Genomic DNA, 15,913 nt, shown 5'->3' on the forward strand with positions numbered 1-15,913 from the left:
TCACACGCGCCCGGACACCCATAGGCCATGTGGGGTCCCCGGCTGCTGCAGCAATGGGGAGCTGGTGTAGCTAAAACTTCACACCAAACACACACAAGCAAACACCTTAAGGCAACTACTGCAATGGGGGTTTAAGTTAAAAGGTTAAGCTTCTGTTGTAACAAAACGGGCTGTATACAGCAAAATACACGTGCCTCTTTTAACCCTCCAAAGTAATGGCTTATTATTATTATTATTATTTTGTGCAAATTTTAAAATCTTCAAATATGCATAAAAGCAATATCAACAACAAAAGTTGTTAAGTCTGCTAATACTGAAACTTCCGTAATGCAAAGGCACATGTCCAGGCCGAAGCAAAGGCTAGTGCCATGATTCTGCTTGCTGCTGGTCAGAATCCTCTATTAGTCTCTTAATAGGAGACAGCTTGTTGTGGAGATACACGCATCTGTACTTCTCTTCCACCCTGTCATCTTCCTTTGCCCTGCAAGAAAACACAAAGAACAGACCTCGGTCCCTTTGGAACCGGGCTTTCATAGTCAACATGTTAGACTAGCTCAGAAGTTCTGAGCAGAAAATATCTCTTGGACCTTTTGTTTTAGGGGCAGGTCTTTATCGAGTTGCTGCCTGTTATTGACTCTTTATCAAAATCATTAATGACCTCCATAATGCCTCATTTAGCTGCAGTGGAGTGCCAGTAAATTTTTTTGATAGCAAGTAATATTAGCAGCTACTTTTAGCAAGCAGCAGTGCTAAGGCACATTGCCGGGTCCTAATGGGAGCTGCCTCTGAACCTCAGAGAGCACTGAGCCGGGACGGGGTTGCTGGTCGCAAGCCGCGGCTTTTTTTTTTTTTTTTTTTTTTAACTTCAGTTTGCAAGCCGGGGTGGGGGGGCGCTCCCGCCCGCAGCGAGTCGGGGGGGGGCGGCCAGCCGGAAGGTGGTTGCCTGCCCGCGCTCGCGAGGCCGGGCCGCCCCGCCCCACACCACCAGGACTTAGGGTCCAGGAACGGTGGCGGGCCGGGGGGAGATGCGCAGAGAGGCGACAGAAGTTTTACGGGGGGAAGTTTGCGTCCGTTATTCGGGTTATGCCCGTACTGGACATGCGTTTCTAGCAGCTCTCTCAGGCCGCTCCGTTTCATGCCGCCAGTCCCGGGGCAGTCGCCGGCACTCGCAGGGTGGGGCTTTGCTATGCCAGACCCCCCGAGTTGCCGGTACGGGGAGGGGGCCGTCTGGACACCGCGGCTTTTTATTTGCCTTTCTTCAAGATCATTAACAACCTCCGTAGTGCCCCGTTTTGCTGCATTTAGCAGGGGGGAACGTGAGGTACAGGTTATTGTAGATGTGGGTGGAGCAGGAGCAAGTTGCAAGGGTGCAGAGGTAAATGGCAATATTTTAATACAGGCTACCTCTACCCTGTGACTTCCAAAGCTCCAAATCTCCCCATTAGGTAAGCACCATCGTCTACCTGCCAAAATATCGAATCCCAATATGTTCGCTTTATAAGGACTCAGGGCAACTTCCACAGCCGTTGTCCGCTTTTTCCCAGGCAGCAAAAGGTGGATTCGAGCTAAAGGACATCTCTCTGCTACACCCGTTACCCCTACTATATTGATGGCCTTCCTTGATGGTTTAATCCCGAGTTTGTCAGCTTGCCCCCTGTTCAAAACACTGATTTGTGCGCCCGTGTCAATTAGAAATTTCACACTTATCCGCCTTGGACCAACGGGGATATGTATGTATGGTTTTTTATCACTGGACCATTGGCAAGAGAATACAGAGCGGGTGGGGCGGTCCCGGTTCCCATCCGCCTTTACTAGTTTTTTGATTCCCTTTGTGAGGATGCGAAAGGGTTAGTGTTTCGCTTGTCCTCGGAGGGGGGGGGCGGTTGCCGGTGCCTTCTCTTTGTTCTCTGATCTTCCCTCTAAGTATTCCACTAGCTCCTGTAAATGCTCAGTGGAGAGCTTTGTGCACCAGTTTTCGAGGCACGCCCAAAGCGGCTGCACGGTGCCAGAGGTCGCTCCGCTGCAAACTGCTACTCTGATTTGACTGGCAGCCAAAACGCTCCGGTTTCTGTGACGGGAGGGGCGGCCTGGTGGGGGGGGGGGTCCCTGAAGAGGCTCGGCTCGGCTCGTCTTCCGGACCGCCCGGCTTCTATACGGGCTGCCGCTCGGGTCTACCCACCCCATCTCGCGCCCATGTGTAACCACATTGTGTAAAATTTCCGCCCAGGTTAATACATGTTCAGGAGGACTTCGGGGATTTTGCTTACTGCGATCGATAGCCCCCTGAATTTTTTCCTTAAGGGATTGGACATATATTTTTAAGGCATCCGGTAATCCTTTAATAAGCAGCCAAAGGTGGACCGGATCCACCGGCGCCGCCATAGGGGGGGACTGCCGGCCTCTTTCATACATTGCTTGTATACAAGCCGTCTTTTGAACTCCCTCGGCAAGGTCCGATAAACCTTTTATAACAATTGCCACTGGCTCCCCACGTTCCCTGGGATCTATACCACCAGCCCAGTAAGCTACACGAGATGTGATGGACTGATCATCGTCTGGACCATCACTTAAAAATACCCCTGGGCCCCAGAAACCTGTGGCCTCGTCCTTACTCAATAATATTCTATCACCCCCAGTAAGTGAAACGCGCCAAAGATATTCAGTCTCTGTCTCGCCCGGCTTCCGTGAGAATCTAGTTTGTAAATCCCCTAGCTCCAGTCCTGAATATGGCGTGCTATGGGTAGCCGTGCGTGGATTTCTGCCTCGGCCGTCCGTATGTGTTTCAGTTCTAATAAGAGGACGCACGTTCTTAGTCTCTACCCTCCCTTCATCAGCGCTGTTTTCAGAGTCAGTATCTCTGTTGAGAAGCGGGGGGGCCGAGGAGCACGCCTGAGCTGGGGGGACGCTAGAGGAAGCTCTCATATTAATTAACAAAAACTCAAGTTTTTGTTCCAAAAAACCAAGTTTCTGTTCTAACAAGCCAAATCTCTTCTCTAAGTAATCCGATCGTATGCTTTGTCGCGAAAAGTCCTGTATTAGACAATCAAACTGTTCGCTCTGCCGCGAGAGGTTTTGCTTTAAAAGGTCAAACTCTTTGCCTTGTCGCGAAAGGTCCTGCTTTAAGGAGTTAAACTGTTCGCTCTGCTGCGAAAAGTCCTGCTTTAAGGAGTCAAACTTTTCGCTCTGTTGCGAAAAGTCCTGCTTTAAGGAGTCAAACTTTTCGCTTTGCTGCGAAAAGTCCTGCTTTAAGGAGTCAAACTTTTCGCTTTGCTGCGAAAGGTTTTGCTTTAAAGAGTCAAATTGTTTGGTTTGCCACAAAAGGTCCTGCTTTAAGGAGTCAAACTTTTCCCTTTGCCGCGAGAAGTTTTCCTCCATTCGGTGCTTAAGTTTACACAGATCCTGTGCTACCTTTAAGCAAACACACAAACTGAAGCACATCGCGCACCACATAATGAAAAACCACGCCGCAAAATGCCAGGTTTCTGCAGAAATGTTACTCAACCCTCTAAAAAGTACCTCCATGTCTGATATCCTGCCGACTACGCCAAATTGTCACGGAATATTACCCCGAGGGACAACAGGGTCCAAAGCAGCCTTTATTAAACTGGTGAAACAGGGTTTTAATATTCCAAAGTGACTTAAATACAGATTCGAATATCAGCTGGAAACTTATTTAGGGGCGGCAACCGCTACAGCAGGCGGTCCACAGAGTGCATGCACGTGGCTTCACTCAAAACAATGCCGGAGTCGCCCCTGAGTCCCGGAGAAGCACACACTTGCCCAAGTCTATCCGTAATTATTTTAAAGAGATAATTTAAAGTATGTGTGCAAACGTGCACAGAAAGTATGAATATACTCGCAATCCTGCGAGAAGTTTTACTCACGGTCGTGGCGGCGAGGCAAGCGGAGACTCCGTTCCGGGGAGCTGGGGGGGGGGGCCGTAGCTCCTGGCGGCAGTGGCTAAGCTCGTTCTCCGAGAAAACTCCAGGGCCAAAGAGAAGTTTTCGACGAGTGTCCCGTTTTAAGAGCTTGACCTGACTGCAGTCATTCCTCCTATTCCCGGAAGCCCCCCAAAAACATCCCCCACCCTGGGTGTGGGCGCCCAGCAGCTTTTTGCCCCTAGTGACTCTGGTATGGGTGCTCTGGGGCCAGACAAAGAGGCTGTTAGGCCTGCGGCAGCCAGGAGAGAGGGGGATGTGCCCACTCCTCCATACTGAAGGAGGGAGGGGGAGAGTGGGGGCAGAAGAGGGGGAGAGAGGCGAGGGGGAGGTTGCATTCTGCCACACAAACCTCATTGGACAGTGTGTGATTCAGAAACACCATTGGACTGTGTCTCTGTCTCAAACCCCATAAGACTCTGTGTGTGACACAAACCCCATTGGAGAGTATCTGTGTCACAAACCCTATTGGAGAACGTGTGTCTAACAAACCCATAGGACAGTGTATGTGTCACAAACCCCTTTGGACAGAGTGTGTGTGTCACAAAACCCATTGGACAGCGTGTCAGTCACAGACTCCGTTGGACTGTGTGTGTCACAGACCCCCATTGAGCAGCGTGTGTGTCACAAACACCATTTGACAGTGTCTCTGTCTCAAACCCCATTGGACTGTGTGTGTGTCACAAACCCCATTGGACAGTCTGTGTTTCACAAACACCATTGGACAGTGTCTCTGTCACAAACCCCTTTGGACTGTGTGTGTGTGTGTCACAAACCCCATTGGACAGTATGCGTGTCACAAATCCCCTGGACAGCATGTGTGTAATAAACCCCATTGACAGCGTGTATGTCACTAACAACCCTTGACAGCCTGTCTGTCACTAACCCCATTGGAAAGTGTGTGTAACGCAAACCCCGTTGGACTGTGTTTGTGTCAAATACCCCTCTGGATAGGGTGTGTGTGTCACAAAACCCATTGGACAGTGTGCTTTTTACAAACCACGTTAGACACCGTGTGTGTCACAAACACCATTGGCCAGTGTGTGTTTCACAAACCCCATTGGACAGTGTCTCTTTCTCAAACCCCATTGGACTGTGTGTCTGTCACAAACCCCCCTGGACAGCGTGTGTGTAACAAACCTCATTGGACAGTATGTGTGTCACAAACCCCATTGGACAGTGTGTGCGTGTCACAAACCCCATTGGACAATGTGTGTTAGAAACTCCTTTGGACAGTGTGTGTGTCAGAACACCTCCTGGACCGTGTGTGTGTCTCAAACCCCATTGTACAGTGTGTGTGTCACAAACACTTCTGGACAGCGTGTCTGTCACAAATCTCATTGGACAGTATGTGTGTCACAAACCCCCTTGGACACTGTGTGTGTCACAAACTGCCATGGACCGTTTGTGTGACAAAAACCCATTGGACAGCATCTGCTTCACAAACGCCCCCGGACAGGGTGTGTGTCACAAACCCCATTGGACAGCGTGTGTGTCACAACCACCTCTGGACAGCGTGTGTGTCACAAACCCTATGGGACAATCTGTGTGTCTCAAACCCATTTGGACTCTGTGTGTGTCACAAGACCCATTGGACAGCGTGTCTGTCAAAAACCCCGTTGGAAAGTGTGTGTCAGAAACCGCGTTGGACAGTGTGTGTGTCACAAACGCCCCTGGATAATGTGTGTGTCACAAAAACCATTGGACAGTGTGCTTGTTACAAACCACGTAGACAACGTGTGTGTCACAAACCCCATTGGACAGTTTGTGTTTCACAAACACCATTGGACAGTGTCTATGTCTCAAACCTCATTGGACTGTCTGTGTGTTACAATCCCCATTAGACAGTGTCTCAAACCCCATTGGACTGTGTGTGTGTGACAAACACCATTAGACAGTGTGTCTGTCTCAAATCTCATTCAACTGTGTGTGTGTCACAAGCCCCATTGGACAGTGTGTGTGTCACAAACACCATTGGACAGTGCGTGTGTCAGAAACCCTCCTGGACAGTGTGTGTGTCTCAAACCCCATTGGACAGCGTGTGTGTCAAAAACCCCTTTGTACTACATGTGTGTAACAGTCCCCCTTTTACATTGTGCGTGTCACAAACCCCAATACACAGTGTGTGTGTCAGAATCCCCCTTCGACATTGTGTGTGTCACAAACCCTCTTGGACACTGTGTGTGCCACAAACCACCATGGACCGTCTGTGTGACACAAACCCCATTGGACAGCATCTGTGTCACAAACCCTATTGGAGAATGTGTGTCTAACAAACCCATAGGACAGTGTATGTGTCACAAACCCCTTTGGACAGAGTGTGTGTGTCACAAAACCCATTGGACAGCGTGTCAGTCACAGACCCCGTTGGACTGTGTGTGTCACAGACCCCCATTGAACAGCGTGTGTGTCACAAACACCATTTGACAGTGTCTCTGTCTCAAACCCCATTGGACTGTGTGTGTGTCACAAACCCCATTGGACAGTCTGTGTTTCAAAAACACCATTGGACAGTGTCTCTGTCACAAACCCCTTTGGACTGTGTGTGTGTGTGTCACAAATCCCATTGGACAGCGTGTCTGTCAAAAACCCCGTTGGAAAGTGTGTGTAAGAAACCGCATTGAACAGTGTGTGTGTCACAGACCCCACTGGACAGCGTGTGTGTCACAAACCACGTTGGACAGCGTGTGTGTCACAAACCCCACTGGACAGCGTGTGTGTCACAAAACCCATTGGACAGTGTGTTTGTCACAAACCACGTTAGACAACAAGTGTGTCATAAATCTCACTGGACAGTGTGTGTTTCACAAACACAATTGGACTGTGAGTGTGTCACAAAGCCTCCTGGACACTGTGTGTGTCACACACCCCATTGGACAGAGTATTTATCCAAACCCGAATGGACAGCGTATGTGTCACAAACGCCCCTGGACAGGCTGTGTGTCACAAACCCCATTGGAAAGTTTGAATGTCACAAATCCCATTGGACAGAGTGTGTATAAGAAACCCCATTGAACAGCGTGTGTGTCAAAAACCCTATTGGACAGCGTGTATTTCACAAACCCCATTGGACAGTATGCGTGTCACAAATCCCCTGGACAGCATGTGTGTAATAAACCCCTATTGACAGCGTGTATGTCACTAACAACCCTTGACAGCCTGTCTGTCACTAACCCCATTGGAAAGTGTGTGTGACGCAAACCCCGTTGGACTGTGTTTGTGTCAAATACCCCCCTGGATAGGGTGTGTGTGTCACAAAACCCATTGGACAGTGTGCTTTTTACAAACCACGTTAGACACCGTGTGTGTCACAAACACCATTGGACAGTGTGTGTTTCACAAACCCCATTGGACAGTGTCTCTTTCTCTAACCCCATTGGACTGTGTGTCTGTCACAAACCCTCCTGGACAGCGTCTCTATCTCAAACCCCATTGGACAGCGAGTGTGTCACAAACCCCCCTAGACAGAGTGTGTGTCTCAAACCCCATTGGACTGTGTGTGTGTGGCAAACACCATTAGACAGTGTGTCTGTCTCAAATCCCATTTAATTGTGTGTGTGTCACAAGCTCCATTGGACAGTGTGTGTGTCACAAACACCATTGGACAGTGTGTGTGTCAGAAACCCTCCTGGATAGCGTGTGTGTCTCAAACCCCATTGGACGGTGTGTGTGTCACAAACCCCGTTCGACAGCATGTGTCACAGTCCCCGTTTTACATTGTGTGTGTCACAAACCCCTTTGTTCAGTGTGTGTGTCACAAACACCATTCGATAGAGTGTGTGTCACAAACACAATTGGACAGCGTGTCAGTCAGAGACCTCATTGGACTGTGTGTGTGTCACTAACCCGATTGAACAGCGTGTGTGTCACAAACCTCATTGGACAGTGTGTGATTCAGAAACACCATTGGACTGTGTCTCTGTCTCAAACCCCATAAGACTGTGTGTGTGTCACAAACCCCCGTGACAGTGTCTCTGTCTCAAACCCCATTGGACAGCCAGTATATCACAAACCCCCCTAGACAGTGTATGTGTCACAAACCCTCCTGGACAGCGTGTGTGTAACAAACCTCATTGGACAGTATGTGTGTCTCAAACCCCATTGGACTGTGTGTGTGTGTCACAAACCCCATTGAAGTGCATGTGAGTCACAAACACCATTGGACTGTGTGCGTGTCACAAAGTCCCTTTAGACTGCGTGTGTGTCGCAAACCCCATTGGACAGCGTGTATGCCACACATCCCCTAGACGGAGTGTGTGTCACAAACCGCATTGGACAGTGTGTGTGTCACAAACACCATTGGACTGTATGTGTATGTCACAACCCCCCCGGACTGTGTGTGTGTCACAAACCCAATTGGAAAGAGTGTGCGTCAGAATCCTGATTGGACAGCGTCTGTGTCACAAACCCCATTGGACAGCGTGTGTGTCACAAACCCCCCTGGACAGCATGTGTGTAACAAATCTCATTGGACAGTATGTGTGTCACAAACCCCATTGGACAGTGTGTGCGTGTCACAAACCCCATTGGACAATGTGTGTTAGAAACTCCTTGGACAGTGTGTGTGTCAGAATCCCTCCTGGACCATGTGTGTGTCTCAAACCCCATTGTACAGTGTGTGTGTCACAAACACTTCTGGACAGCGTGTCTGTCACAAATCTCATTGGACAGTATGTGTGTCACAAACCCCCTTGGACACTGTGTGTGTCAAAAACTGCCATGGACCGTTTGTGTGACAAAAACCCATTGGACAGCATCTGCTTCACAAACGCCCCTGGACAGGGTGTGTGTCACAAACCCCATTGGACAGCGTGTGTGTCACAACCACCCCTGGACAGTGTGTGTGTCACAAACCCTATGGGACAGTCTGTGTGTCACAAACCCATTTGGACTCTGTGTGTGTCACAAGCCCCATGGCACAGCGTGTCTGTCAAAAACCCCGTTGGAAAGTGTGTGTCAGAAACCGCGTTGGACAGTGTGTGTGTCACTAACGCCCCTGGGTAATGTGTGTCTCAGAAAAACCATTGGACAGTGTGCTTGTTACAAACCACGTAGACAACGTGTGTGTCACAAACCCCATTGGACAGTGTGTGTTTCACAAACACCATTGGACAGTGTCTATGTCTCAAACCCCATTGGACTGTCTGTGTGTTACAATCGCCATTAGACAGTGTCTGTGTCTCAAACCCCATTGGACTGTGTGTCTGTCACAACCCCCCCTGGTCAGAGTCTCTCTCTCAAACCCCTTCGGACAGCGATTGTGTCACAAACTCCCCTAGATAGTGTGTATGTCTCAAACCCCATTGGCCTATGTGTGTGACAAACGCCATTAGACAGTGTGTCTGTCTCAAATCTCATTCAACTGTGTGTGTGTCACAAGCCCCATTGGACAGTGTGTGTGTCACAAACCCTGTTTGACAGCGTGTGTCACAACCCCCCTAGACAGTGTGTGTGTCACAAACCCCTTTGTTCAGTGTGTGTGTCACAAACACCATTCGATAGAGTGTGTGTCACAAACACAGTTGGACAGCATGTCAGTCAGAGACCTCGTTGGACTGTGTGTGTGTCACTAACCCGATTGAACAGCGTGTGTGTCACAAACCTCATTGGACAGTGTGTGATTCAGAAACACCATTGGACTGTTTCTCTGTCTCAAACTCCATAAGACTGTGTGTGTGTCACAAACCCCCGAGACAGTGTCTCTGTCTCAAACCCCATTGGACAGCGAGTATATCACAAACCGCCCTAGACAGTGTGTGTGTCACAAACCCCCCTGGACAGTGTGTATGTCACAAACACCATTGGACAGTGCGTGTGTCAGAAACCCTCCTGAACAGTGTGTGTGCCTCAAACCCCATTGGACAGCGTGTGTGTCACAAACACCCCTGGGCACTGTGTGTGTCACATACGCCATTGGACAGCGAGTATGTCACAAACTCCTTTGTACTACATGTGTATAACAGTCCCCGTTTTACATTGTGTGTGTCACAAACCCCAATACACAGTGTGTGTGTCAGAATCCCCCTTCGACATTGTGTGTGTCACAAACCCTCTTGGACACTGTGTGTGCCACAAACCACCATGGACCGTCTGTGTGACACAAACCCCATTGGACAGCATCTGTGCCACAAACCCTATTGGAGAACGTGTGTCTAACAAACCCATAGGACAGTGTATGTGTCACAAACCCCTTTGGACAGAGTGTGTGTGTCACAAAACCCATTGGACAGCGTGTCAGTCACAGACCCCGTTGGACTGTGTGTGTCACAGACCCCCATTGAACAGCGTGTGTGTCACAAACACCATTTGACAGTGTCTCTGTCTCAAACCCCATTGGACTGTGTGTGTGTCACAAACCCCATTGGACAGTCTGTGTTTCACAAACACCATTGGACAGTGTCTCTGTCACAAACCCCTTTGGACTGTGTGTGTGTGTGTCACAAATCCCATTGGACAGCGTGTCTGTCAAAAACCCCGTTGGAAAGTGTGTGTAAGAAACCGCATTGGACAGTGTGTGTGTCACAGACCCCACTGGACAGCGTGTGTGTCACAAACCACGTTGGACAGCGTGTGTGTCACAAACCCCACTGGACAGCGTGTGTGTCACAAAACCCATTGGACAGTGTGTTTGTCACAAACCACGTTAGACAACAAGTGTGTCATAAACCTCAGTGGACAGTGTGTGTTTCACAAACACAATTGGACTGTGAGTGTGTCACAAAGCCTCCTGGACACCCCTGGACAGCCTTTGTGTCACAGACGCCCCTGGATAGATTGTATGTCACAAACCCCATTGGACAGCGTCTCTGTCAAAAAACTTGTTTGAACGTGTGTGTCACAAATTGCGCTGGACAGTATGTGTGTCACAAACCCTATTGAACAGCCTCTGTCTCATAAAACCGATTAGACAGCGTGTGTGTCACTGACTACACTGAACAGCATGTGTGTCACAAAACCCATTGGACAGCGTGTCTTTCACAAACCCCATTGGATAGCGTGTGTGTCACAAACCCTCCAGGACAGTGTGTGTGTCACATACTCCCGGCTACCGTATGTGTGTCTCAAAACCCCTTGGACTGCCTGTGTGTCGTAAACTCCATTGGACAGCGTGTGTGTCACAAACCCCATTCCACAGCGTGTGTGTCACAAACTCCAATGGACAGCATCTTTGTCTCAAATCCCCATGGACAGTGTGTGTCACAAACCCCACTGGAGAGCATGTGTGTCACAAACCTTATTGGACACTGTGTGTGTCACAAACCGCCATGGACCGTGTGGTTCTCTCAAACCCGATTGGACAACGTGTGTATCACAAACCGGAGACGACAGCGTGTGTGTCACAAACCCTCCTGGACAGCGTGTGTCTCACAAAACCCCCGGACAGCGTGTGTCTTACAAACCCCATTGGACTGTGTGTGTGTCACGAACTCCTTTGGACAGTATGTGTGTGTCATAAACCACATTGGACAGTGTGTGTGTCACAAACCCCCTGGACAGTGTGTGTGTCACAAACCTCACTGGACAGTGTGTTTGTCACAAACCTCATAGGACAGTTTGTGTGTCATAAACCCCATTGGAAAGCGTATGTGTCACAAACCCCCCTGGACAGTGTGTCTGTCACAAACCCCATTAGACAACGTGTGTGTCACAAACCCATTTGGATAGTGTGTGTGTCACAAACACCTTTGGACTGTGTGTGTGTCACAAAGCTCATTGGACTGCGTGTGTGTAACAAATCCCATTGGACAGTGTGTGTGTCAGAAACCCCCATTGGACAGTGTGTGTGTCACAAACCCCATTGGACAGCGTGTGTGTCACAAACACCAGTATGCAGTGTGTGTGTCATAAACCCCCATGGACAGTGTGTATTTCATAAACCCCCATGGACAGTGTGTATTTTATAAACCCCCTTCGACAGTTTCTGTGGATAACAAGCCCCTTTGGATAGTGTGTGTGTCACCATCACCATTAAACTGTGTGTGTGTCACAAACCCCATTGAACAGTGTGTGTGTCACAAACCTGACTGGACAGTGTGTGTATGACAAACACCCCTGGACAGTGTGTGTGCCAGAAACGACCCTGGACAGGCTTTGTGTCACAAAACCCTTTGGACAGGGAGTGTTTCTCAAACCCTATTGGACATCGTGTGTGTCACAAACCCCCCTGTACACAGTGTGTGTCACAAACCCCATTGGAGAGTGTGTGTATCACAAACCCCGTTTGACAGCGTGTGTGTCACAAACTCCCTAGAGAGTGTGTGTGTTTCAAACCCATTTGGACTGTGTGTGTGTCACAAACTTCATTAGACACTGTTTTTGTCACAAACCCCCCTGGACAGTATCACAGTATCACAGTATCACAGTATGTTTGGGATTGGAAGGGACCTCAAAAGATCATTTAGTCCAATCCCCCTGCTGGAGAAAGGAATTCCTAGGTGAGGTCGCACAGGACCATGTCCAGGTGGGTCTTGAATGTCTTCAGAGAAGGAGACTCCACAACCCCCCTAGGCAGCCTGTTCCAGTGCTCTATCACCCTTAATTTTTTTCTCCAATTGAAGTGGAACCTCTTGTGGTCCAGCTTGATCCCATTACCGCTTGTCCTATTATTGTTTGCCACCGAGAAGAGCCTGCCATCCTCGTGGCACTCACCCTTTATATATTTATAAACATTAATAAGGTCACCCCTTGTGGCAGAATGCAACCCCCCCTCGCCTCTCTCTCCCTCTTCTGCCCCCCACTCTCCCCCCTCCCTCCTTCAGTATGGAGGAGTGGGCACATCCCCCTCTCTCCTGGCTGCCATGGGCCTAATGGCTTCTTTGTCTGGCCCCAGAGCACCCACACCAGAGTCGTTAGGGGCAAAAAGCCGCTGGGCGCCCACACCCAGGGTGGGGGATGTTTTTGGGGGGCTTCCGGGAATAGGAGGAATGACTGCAGTCAGGTCAAGCTCTTAAAAAACGGGACACTCGTCGAAAACTTCTCTTTGGCCCTGGAGTTTTCTCAGAGAACGAGCTTAGCCACTGCCGCCAGGAGCTACGGCCCCCCCCCCAGCTCCCCGGAACGGAGTCTCCGCTTGCCTCGCCGCCACGGCCGTGAGTAAAACTTCTCGCAGGATTGCGAGTATATTCATACTTTCTGTGCACGTTTGCACACATACTTTAAATTATCTCTTTAAAATAATTACGGATAGGCTTGGGCAAGTGTGTGCTTCTCCGGGACTCAGGGGCGACTCCGGCATTGTTTTGAGTGAAGCCACGTGCATGCACTCTGTGGACCGCCTGCTGTAGCGGTTGCCGCCCCTAAATAAGTTTCCAGCTGATATTCGAACCTGTATTTAAGTCACTTTGGAATATTAAAACCCTGTTTCACCAGTTTAATAAAGGCTGCTTTGGACCCTGTTGTCCTTCGGGGTAATATTCCGTGACAATTTGGCGTAGTCGGCAGGATATCAGACATGGAGGTACTTTTTAGAGGGTTGAGTAACATTTCTGCAGAAACCTGGCATTTTGCGGCGTGGTTTTTCATTATATGGTGCGCGATGTGCTTCAGTTTGTGTGTTTGCTTAAAGGTAGCACAGGATCTGTGTAAACTTAAGCACCGAATGGAGGAAAACTTCTCGCGGCAAAGGGAAAAGTTTGACTCCTTAAAGCAGGACCTTTTGTGGCAAACCAAACAATTTGACTCTTTAAAGCAAAACCTTTCGCAGCAAAGCGAAAAGTTTGACTCCTTAAAGCAGGACTTTTCACAGCAAAGCGAAAAGTTTGACTCCTTAAAGCAGGACTTTTCGCAGCAGAGCGAACAGTTTAACTCCTTAAAGCAGGACCTTTCGCGGCAAGGCAAAGAGTTTGACCTTTTAAAGCAAAACCACTCGCGGCAGAGCGAACAGTTTGACTGTCTAATACAGGACTTTTTGCGACAAAGCATACGATCGGATTACTTAGAACAGAGATTTGGCTTGTTAGAACAGAAACTTGGTTTTTTGGAACAAAAACTTGAGTTTTTGTTAATTAATATGAGAGCTTCCTCTAGCGTCCCCCCAGCTCAGGCGTGCTCCTCGGCCCCCCCCGCTTCTCAACAGAGATACTGACTCTGAAAACAGCGCTGATGAAGGGGGGGTAGAGACTAAGAACGTGCGTCCTCTTATTAGAACTGAAACACATACGGACGGCCGAGGCAGAAATCCACGCACGGCTACCCATAGCACGCCATATTCAGGACTGGAGCTAGGGGATTTACAAACTAGATTCTCACGGAAGCCGGGCGAGACAGAGACTGAATATCTTTGGCGCGTTTCACTTACTGGGGGTGATAGAATATTATTGAGTAAGGACGAGGCCACAGGTTTCTGGGGCCCAGGGGTATTTTTAAGTGATGGTCCAGACGGTGATCAGTCCATCACATCTCGTGTAGCTTACTGGGCTGGTGGTATAGATCCTAGGGAACGTGGGGAGCCGGTGGCAATTGTTATAAAAGGTTTATCGAACCTTGCCGAGGGAGTTTAAAAGGCGGCTTGTATACAAGCAATGTATGAAAGAGGCCGGCAGTCCTCCCCTATGGCGGCGCCGGTGGATCCGGTCCACCTTTGGCTGCTTATTAAAGGATTACCGGATGCCTTAAAAATATATGTCCAATCCCTTAAGGAAAAAATTCAGGGGGCTATCGATCGTAATAAGCAAAATCCCCGAAGTCCTCCTGAACATGTATTAACCTGGGCGGAAATTTTACACAATGTGGTTACACATGGGCGCGAGATGGGGTGGGTAGACCCGAGCGGCAGCCCGTATAGAAGCCGGGCGGTCCGGAAGACGAGCCGAGCCGAGCCTCTTCAGGGACCCTCCCCCACCAGGCCGCACCCCCCCGTCACAGAAACCGGAGCGTTTTGGCTGCCAGTCAAATCAGAGTAGCAGTTTGCAGCGGAGCGACCTCTGGCACCGTGCAGCCGCTTTGGGCGTGCCTTGAAAACTGGTGCACAAGCTCTCCACTGAGCATTTACAGGAGCTAGTGGAATACTTAGAGGGAAGATCAGAGAACAAAGAGAAGGCACCGGCAACCGCCCCCTCCCCCGAGGACAAGTGAAACACTAACCCTTTCGCATCCTCACAAAGGGAGTCAAAAAACTAGTAAAGGCGGATGGGAACCGGGACCGCCCCACCCGCTCTGTATTCTCTTGCCAATGGTCCAGTGATAAAAAACCATACATACATATCCCCGTTGGCCCAAGGCGGATAAGTGTAAAATTTCTAATTGACACGGGCGCACAAATCAGTGTTTTGAACAGGGGGCAAGCTGACAAACTCGGGATTAAACCATCAAGGAAGGCCATCATTATAGTAGGGGTAACGGGTGTAGCAGAGAGATGTCCTTTAGCTCGAATCCACCTTTTGCTGCCTGGGAAAAAGTGGACAACGGCTGTGGAAGTTGCCCTGAGTCCTTATAAAGCGAACATATTGGGATTCGATATTTTGGCAGGTAGACGATGGTGCTTACCTAATGGGGAGATTTGGAGCTTTGGAAGTCACAGGGCAGAGGTAGCCTGTATTAAAATATTGCCATTTACCTCTACACCCTTGCAACTTGCTCCTGCTCCACCCACATCTACAATAACCGGTACCCCACGTCCCCCCCTGCTAAATGCAGCAAAACGGGGCACTACGGAGGTTGTTAATGATCTTGAAGAAAGGCAAATAAAAAGCCGCAGTGTCCAGACGGCCCCCTCCCCATACCGGCAACTCGGGGGGTCTGGCATAGCAAAGCCCCACCCCGCGAGTGCCGGCGACTGCCCCGGGACTGGCGGCATGAAACGGAGAGGCCTGAGAGAGCTGCTAGAAACGCATGTCCAGTACGGGCATAACCCGAAAAACGGACGCAAACTTCCCCCCGTAAAACTTCTGTCGCCTCTCTGCACATCTCCCCCCGGCCCGCTACTGTTCCTGGACCCTAAGTCCTGGTGGTGTGGGGCGGGGCGGCCCGGCCTCGCG

General features: G+C 49.7%; 2 protein-coding genes across 2 annotated transcripts in view; one reads left to right on the plus strand and one right to left on the minus strand.

Annotated features, from left to right (window-relative positions):
* LOC308042135 (rap1 GTPase-activating protein 1-like) overlaps nucleotides 1-2,279 on the plus strand; it is a gene marked incomplete at both ends in the record, with an annotated part of 189,226 nt that extends 186,947 nt beyond the window's left edge. Inside the window, 2 exons of the mRNA XM_080347247.1 lie at nucleotides 1,973-2,090; nucleotides 2,228-2,279. Of these exons, the coding sequence (XP_080203373.1) occupies nucleotides 1,973-2,090; nucleotides 2,228-2,279 (170 nt within the window). The remainder of the gene's footprint in view (nucleotides 1-1,972; nucleotides 2,091-2,227) is intronic.
* A 12,312-nt stretch (nucleotides 2,280-14,591) lies between these two features.
* Nucleotides 14,592-15,913, minus strand: part of LOC308042187 (rap1 GTPase-activating protein 1-like) — a gene marked incomplete at both ends in the record, with an annotated part of 56,410 nt that continues 55,088 nt past the window's right edge. Inside the window, 2 exons of the mRNA XM_080347377.1 lie at nucleotides 14,592-14,643; nucleotides 15,659-15,722. Coding sequence (XP_080203503.1) covers nucleotides 14,592-14,643; nucleotides 15,659-15,722 — 116 coding nt within the window. The remainder of the gene's footprint in view (nucleotides 14,644-15,658; nucleotides 15,723-15,913) is intronic.

The sequence above is a fragment of the Nesoenas mayeri genome (genome assembly GCF_963082525.1).
Source record: "Nesoenas mayeri genome assembly, chromosome: 1".
Classification (NCBI taxonomy): Eukaryota; Metazoa; Chordata; class Aves; order Columbiformes; family Columbidae; genus Nesoenas; species Nesoenas mayeri.